This window comes from Convolutriloba macropyga, chromosome 5 (genome assembly GCF_964194025.1).
Source record: "Convolutriloba macropyga chromosome 5, txConMacr16.3, whole genome shotgun sequence".
In the NCBI taxonomy this organism is placed as follows: Eukaryota; Metazoa; Xenacoelomorpha; order Acoela; family Convolutidae; genus Convolutriloba; species Convolutriloba macropyga.
In genome coordinates, this window is record NC_134472.1 from 12,101,085 (window position 1) to 12,109,017 (window position 7,933).

Below are 7,933 nucleotides of genomic sequence, written 5' to 3' on the forward strand. Positions count from 1 at the left end.
ATATTTCAGGAGAATGAGCTTCAACAAACAAAAGTCCTGCATTAGCTAGCTTAAAATTATCCAATGCAGTACGGGCCAGACCGGGCAAAGCGTAAACTAAGAGCAAAAGCCAGAAGAAACATTATACCAAAACAAAGTTCAGACTATAATCTGTGTCTTTCTGTCTTAGTTTTCAGCTAATTGCCACAACTACTAGCCTCAGGTATCACGAGCTCTATTCAAATTTCTGACAAGTTTTGCTGCAAAACGATTGATGGCTTTTTTTCCTTTATAGCAGACTTTGGCTTAAGATAGGCGGAAAACAAAGAGAAGCAACAAAATATAGAAACATCTGGACTTTTTTATTCTTTTTTTTAATTGCCGATAAAGAAGCACAACTTTCTCTGCTTAACTTTCTCTGCTTTCTCTGCACAACTTTCTCTGCTTTTCATTTTTGGCTCTCATAAAGTTCATGTTCAATACCCCTAATTGATCAAAGCAACTTTCAAATATTACTACTGATATTCTTTGCATTGTTTGTCTTCTTAACAAGTTGTCTTGTTGTGCCCTCAGTAAGTGTTGTGACTAGTTTAAACGTCTAAAAGACTTGAATTTACATTTGTAGAATTTCCATGCATTGGTATGATTTTTGAAAAATTGACTGCAAAAATAAGGCATGCTATCTTGTTCTTCTCGACAATACTTTTTTTCTTGACGGTCTTATTCTTTTCAATAATTTTCGATTTATTCTAAATTTTTTTGTTGAAAAGTTGCTCAGATGGTGAAAGAGATAAAACCAATTGAGCATTTTTTTATTTTTTTGTTGATGTTTCTTCGAGTGATTCGACTTTAGCGAAACGTCTTGTCAAACAAACAAAAATCTGTAATCAATTAAAATGCACTCAAGTTATCCGATTTAAAAACTCAATTTTATTTGGCTTTAATCAATGAAATTCTAAAAATTCTCATTTATATAATATTTTAAAGATTATTGCTGGAGTTGATGCTTCTCAAAGTATAGTTTTCTTTATCGTGTCCTCTTGTCATGCTTCTTTTTGTTCCTTCCGTTTGTTCCATCCTTTTCCTTGATTCTATAGGCTTTGTCAGTCGACTTCAAACGATCACCCTGCACGGCGGTACATGATCTTGTACAATCACCTTAAAGATTACCTTAAAGATACATCACCTTTCATTGCATTAATTTGAAAGATTTTCTTCTTTCAAATTAATGCAATGTCTTTCAATATAATCATTACCAGATTAAGCAAAAAAATCTTTCCATTTATTTATAAAGTTTGCACGTAATCAGAATAAACCATGGGAAAATAAAAAAAAGATGAAAGATATATATATATATATATATATATATATATATATATATATATATATATATATAATGTTCCAAATAAAACTTCTGCTCCGAAAAAATATAAATCAAACGTGTAATTTTTTAAATCCCCGAAAAACAAAAGGTTAATTAGAAGTTTTCCATATGTTGTTTTTGTCACTTAAAATTGTTTAATGGAACAAAAAAGTTTCATGATCAGCTTGTAGAACTCATGTAATTGTTTTAGTAAAATGTATGTACGCTAAGACGTATAGTTGTTTCATTTTTTGGTCGTATCAAGCGTAAGCATCCTTCGGGATATTTTTTCCAAAATAAGAGATGATGCGTCTACGACCAACAAGAGCAAATTCCAGCCGATATGATTTAGAAAGAAATAGAAAAATAAAAGTTTGAATTTTATGATCATGCTAGACAACTAGGTCTTGAGGTATCAGATCGAATCTATTTCGGCCCCACCAGTGTTTTTCGTGCCCTCATTTGAAACTTATGTTTTTATATAGCACATTTTTTTGTAACAAAAATAACACGAGCATCTGAGGGGAGTTAAAGCTGTGTGCCCACTGAGCGGGGGACGACACAAAATAGATCTGAAACATCTTGCAAGCAACTTATTCTTTAGTTTTCACAGTATTAAATTTATGCATTTAATCACCGAAATATTAAATGATTTGTTTTCAATTTCTCGGCATCTCTCTTTTTTTTTCATTTCTTAGTTCACAAAAAAACTCAAACCTCTACTCCTCATCTCAAATTTGCGATTATTGTTCTCAAGTTCTTCTATTCGCAAGAACCAACTCGCGTGTGAACATTAGTGACCTTTCATTCTAGAAATCTGAAAACATTTTGCGGCTGAACACATCAATTTAATGCAATTGAAATATGAAAATGCTCTTCTTTTGTTTCGACTTGTGTACAGAAAACTAATTGACCTCCGTGGGTAAGCCCCTCGGTCATTTAGAAAACCACCGAGTCTTGATAAAAAAAATTGAGCTATTCTTTGCTTTGCTCATCTTAATCTTCGCCTTCTGTGCTCTGTGTTATAAAATGTTAGGCAAAATTTGACAATGTGAAGAATTTGAACTTTAAGTTCAAATACAAACTCTCAGCCTTCTATTTTTATCTCACAATTATAATATTGTCACTTTAACTACTTGATGACAGGGATTGCATTAAAAAAAGAGCAAGGAAAAGGACAAAACTCCTTATTGTAAAATTTGCAAGATCAAAAAAAATTTTAGCAAAATTTCCTATTCAAAAATTGATTCAAAAATGTTGCACTACAAATCAATATAAATATATACGCAGCAAATGACAAGTACTAACTAAAATAGGAAGAAAATTGTACAATAATTTTGAACTAAAACTGTTAATGTAAATAATTTGCGTTTGAATCAGTCCAACCGATTTTGAACTGTCAATTATAGACTTTTGATCTTCAGTTTTTGTCTTGTTAGCACCTGAGGAAGAAAATAAGTTCACTGTACTTTGGCTTGAAGTTTGTTCAACATTTCGACCTTCAGAGCTCTGATCATCATTTGATTTCAGCATGAAATCTCTCTGAACAGTGTCAAGTTTTGACAAGAAATCATGACCGATGTTTGAATCAAAATGCTGCACAGCGAATTTTAAGTTTTCAGCGCTGATGAATTGTAAATGTGAACTACTCAAGTCGTTCAGAAGTGAATAGCTCCAACCTCTGGCTAAGTTTCCGGCTTCCAAGATTAAACTGGGTTTCCAGTTATGAATGGGTCCAAATTTGAGGGTCGCTGGGTATGTCAATGACGTGAACTGTTCAGGTGTACACGCATCGAGGTTTCCTGAAACAAGAGTATTGGGTAAAAAATTTTGGAAAAGCTTTGCGTCACTTTTGCACTATTGTAATTGTAAATCAAAAATCGGATCGCTCTTGTCGTGAACGAAAACGAAACCTAGGTTTGTATTTTCAAGTTATTTTTTAGATATAGGATATTATCATTTGTCATTTCATGACATATGATCAGGTTTGGTTACAGAAATTAGAACAGAAATTAGGTCTCTTGAGTTTAGAAAATAGTAAAATTCGTTCAAATCTTTCACGAAATCAAAATCAAACAATCTTTAACATGAAATTTTTCAGCACATTTTCGAGGGATTCTGTAGTAAAAGAAAAACTAAACGACAATGAATGATGTCAAAAAATTAATTATTTCATTTTTGTCGATCGTCAATTTCTTTAAAATATTTCCCATCAAAATATAATCAATACGCTTACCTAAATCTTGAATAGCCTGTTCCATAATTTTTAAGGGAAAGCCCAGCAATTCGTCACTTGGGAAACCGCAAATTAGGTTTCCTAAAACTTTCACGTCCACGGCTTCTAATTGTTCAATTTCGATGCCAGTTTGCATTTGAACTCTGCTCATAATCGATTGCAGTTGAATTGGTTCCCAGGTTGTTATTTTGCCCAACTGGTACAAAACATTGCGATCCGAATAATCCAAATTTAACTCAGAAATTTCAAAATCTTCCATCATTGGTAAAATTTTGCCCAGAGCTGATATTTTCTGCCGGTCGCTGCTAAAATCCTCATTCACCTCCGGATTCGATCTCAATTTCTGCAGCATCATGTTTAGATGAGATATAGTTGCTTCTTCATGGTTCGAGATGTAATCGAAGCACTTTCGAAGTTCGCAAATGTCCATCTTTTCAAGAACCGAGCTGTTAACGTATCGTAATGATGGTCCTAAACTGCGCAGTTTATGACAAGTTAGTATCGAAAGTTGTTCATTTCGCCAGCACGTCGAACTGCTTTCGTACAATGGAAAAATTTTCTCAACAATTTGATCAACCAAAAATTTATGGAAATCAATTTCTTTCGTCATGGAAGCTTTTTGTCTTGATAAGAAAAGCAATGACTCTCTTAACTTGGCGTTCGTAACTGACTTTTCTATCAAATATGAAAGCTCTGATTTCCGTTCAAGTAAGTTGTAGAATTTTGTTTTCAAGCTCAAAATTATTGGGTACCATTGGATTTTATCACGATCTGAGCTCGCCAAGAGTAAATTTCGAAGCGATTGCCCGGTAGAATCATCCCAGCATGAGTTTTCCAAGAACTGAACATTTCTCAGAATAATGTCGAGATCAACCGAAACGTTGCGCTCGATAAAATTTGCAGCTAGATTCCCGACCATGGTTAGAGCTTTTTCTCGATTGTTATTTTTGTATTCTGAAATGTTGCACTTCGTCAAAAGGTTGTCAATTATTTGTTTTCGTTTCTCATTACTTGTATATTTACACGTATTGGTTTGACCAATCAACTCAACGATGTACAGACATTTTGAGTTGTTCAAATTTTTCCAACTTTCGATATCAAACTGGCTTAAAATTTCCCCACCAATCAGGCGCAATTCTGATTTTGAAAATGTGTTAAGAGTTCCTTCGTTTGTTGCGAGCTTAAATTTCCGGCGCTGCAGATTTTCAGCAATTTCAGCAAACGTTTGCACAACTTTTAACGACAATTTTGATTTGTCGAGAACCGATAAAACATCCAAAATCTCGAATTGGTTGGTATTTTGTACATCCGAAACAGTTAAAATTTGTTCGAATCCCGTAATTGTTTTTGAGGTATTAGTATTAAGCGTGAAATCTTTGGTCGTATCCAATAAAAATCGCTTTGTGACCAAATTCAACTTCATATCTGATAAGGTCTTTGAAAAGAAATCGATTTTCTGGAATCCTTTTTCAGGGGAATAATTTTGCCCTAAAACATTCAGCAAATCGCGAACCCGGAAGTTAAAAATCCCGAATTCTTGGACATACTCGAACCCAAAGTTGAACAAATTTTTGAGCAGATTTGCATTTCCGATTAATTTCTGAGTTTTCTGTGCGTGAATAAATTTTTGTACCGAGTTCAAATTTTCAGCTTGGGTTATGAAAAATGAAATGACTTTCTGATCTTGGGTGTTCAGGGTTGCAATGTCTTCAAATTTGATTCCCTTTACGTTTTTCCCAAGAAAGTCAAAATACTGGGTCAAATCAGAGTTTGTTGTGTCAAACTGGACTTTTCTGTAAATTAAGTCGCTAATCAGTATCTGCTTTTGTTCAATCAATTTAACTTGATTAAGTTGGGCTAAAAGAGCGCCAAAATCATCGGGTTTAGTTTGTAAGTGTCTGAAGGAATAGTTAATTTCGGAATTCAAGGAAAAGTTGGGATTTGCGAGGAACAAGTTTTGTTTTCTGGTGTAACTAACTAGAGCGGATTCGATATTTTGTAGAATTATGAAATTACTCGTTTGGGATGAAATATGCTGCACTGTAGCAATATCCGTCTTAGCCGAAAAGACATTAAGCAGAAAATCGGAACTCCAAGCGTTGTTTAGAATATAGCTGTAATTTTTAAAGAAATCTAGCTCTTTAACCAATCTCTTATCGGAAAAAATTCGGCTCGAAAGCTCGAACTTAGACAAAGTATTAGATTGCACATTTTTGTGATCTAAAACGGGAAGCCATTTGAAATACTTGGAATCTATAATTTTTCCTGAGGCGCATGGGAAAGTTTTCCATATACTTTTTTCGTTGTTGTAGCGCCAAAATGACGCCGAAATGTCATTGGCAATATTTTCAGCAATGAGTCGACACAAAATGTGATCTTGAATTAAATTTGAATAGTCAATAAGATCCAGATAAAGCGAAAGTAAAATTCGTTTTTCTTCCCAGTCATTTTCTTCTGCGAAATTTCCGGTCAGCCCTTCAGTTAATAAACCTGAAAATGTGTGAAAGAAAATGTAGTCATAAAAGTAATGACTCGGGATTAACGACAAAATATCTGGCGCTGCGATTCTCAAGTTTGTTGGTATTTTCGACCGATCTTTTACGTTTTCCTTCAAGCATTGAAGAAAGTCTGGTTCAAGCCAGTATTTTCCAACAGAATTATTAATTATTCTTACAATTGTAGCTGGTCCGACTATTTCCGATGTAACAATTCGACATAAAGTTTCCGAATCGAAGGACGAAAATTCTTCAAAGTTTAGTTTTGATATTTCTTCTGAGTTATAAACATCTAAATTTTTAAAATTGGGCCAAGATTTTATTGTTGAACATGATATAAACAAAACATTTGAGAAAAAGATTAGAAATTTAAGATTTACGGTACTCATTTTGTTAACCATCTGTTTTTATTAATTCTAGTAAAAATTTTTTGCAAGTCGAATTGGGTGAAATTCAAAATTGTGACGAAAAGACGATTTGTTCAATCGAGAAAGGGAACGATAAACACGCAGGTATTTTCAATCCTTTGCTTTGCATATTTGAAAAGAAAGGCGGTTTAAAATTTCTTAAATGGAAATATAAATTGCGCTAATTAAACGATTTATAATCTAAAAAGAACCGAAATAACGAAGCGGCGTTATTAATCTCACAGTAAGAGCCCGTTCTCATTATTCCCGTTTTTTCCTTTGTTTTCCATTCTTTTCCTCGAGAGCTTTTGGCGTGGGGTGCCCAATTTGCGTGAGAATTCTTTGTCTTTCCACTCTTTTGTAAGATTTCACGACTTTCTTCCTTTTATTCACGTGTTCAATCAAGTGCTTTGTAATTATAACTCCAAGGGATTAAGATCTTATTAAAAAGTTATAATGAATGATTTAACTCAACTGTTAATAATAACTCGTTGAAACTGTTGTTGTTATCCTTTAGATTTATAACAAAAAAAGTGATTTTTGAAAGAACTAAGAAATTAACGCTGAGAAAGTTTTGAGGTAATATTTTGTAAAACTGAAAAAAAATATTCAACAAAAACGATTTTTTTGGGATTGTATGTAAATTGTCAAGCCACCAAACCGAAAAGAGTGTAATAATTTTTTCTGTGGTTATCAGAGGCCAACGACAGTTAAATAAAAGAGGGAAAAATTGAGTTATAAGAATTCTGGCTAAAAAATGCCAGACAACAATAGCAATACAATGAATACACACGTGAAATATAACAAGATTCAAATGTGAGATGAATGTTAAAACGTGTGCGTATGTGTAGGTGGTTTGCTTGCCAACCTGTCTTGAAAAGAAAAAGATTTTATCAAGTGTGACCAAATTTATGATTCCCAATTCTTTAATTTTCAATCAGTAGAGAAATAATGCGTTTGTAAGTATTGTAAAATTAAATCGAGAGAAAAAAATGCTTAGAGCTCTTAATACTCAAGCTCGAAATTTGCAAAACGCGTGAAATTTTTCAGGGGGAACTAGGAAGCAATATTGTAGGATTTTTGAATTCCCTTTATGCGAGGTGAGGAGAAATAGAAGTGAAATAAAATGGAGTGCTTTCCTGAAAATTTCAGGAAAATCTCTCTTAAATTTCTTCAATTTGTCTGTGATCTAATTGATGATGCTTGCAATAATAACATTAAATATTTCAATTTTATTCACTTAATAATTTTCCCTTTGTCAGTCAAGCGGTGAATGCTTCCTTTTCTAGCGAGAGACTTTTTAAAATGATTTAGTTGAGTGCTTTTTGCAGAGTCATAAAGAGAGATTCGCTTTAATAATTGACATTTAAAATTCAGCACTGCCTTTCGATGCGAGTAGAGAGACTAACAGTCCCACTAGAAAGTGCCTAAGTTGCGAAAAATCGCTTAGATT

At 33.4% G+C, this 7,933-nt stretch overlaps 1 protein-coding gene across 1 annotated transcript; it reads right to left on the reverse strand.

Annotated features, from left to right (window-relative positions):
- Positions 1-2,565: 2,565 nt before the first annotated feature.
- On the reverse strand, positions 2,566-7,726 carry LOC142339803 (uncharacterized). The gene is made up of 2 exons (XM_075390083.1): positions 3,579-7,726; positions 2,566-3,144 (listed from the first exon to the last, which is right to left on the reverse strand). The coding sequence occupies exons 1-2, from the start codon at positions 6,472-6,474 to the stop codon at positions 2,612-2,614; spliced, it is 3,429 nt and encodes a 1,142-aa protein (XP_075246198.1). The 5' UTR covers positions 6,475-7,726; the 3' UTR covers positions 2,566-2,611.
- Positions 7,727-7,933: the final 207 nt, after the last annotated feature.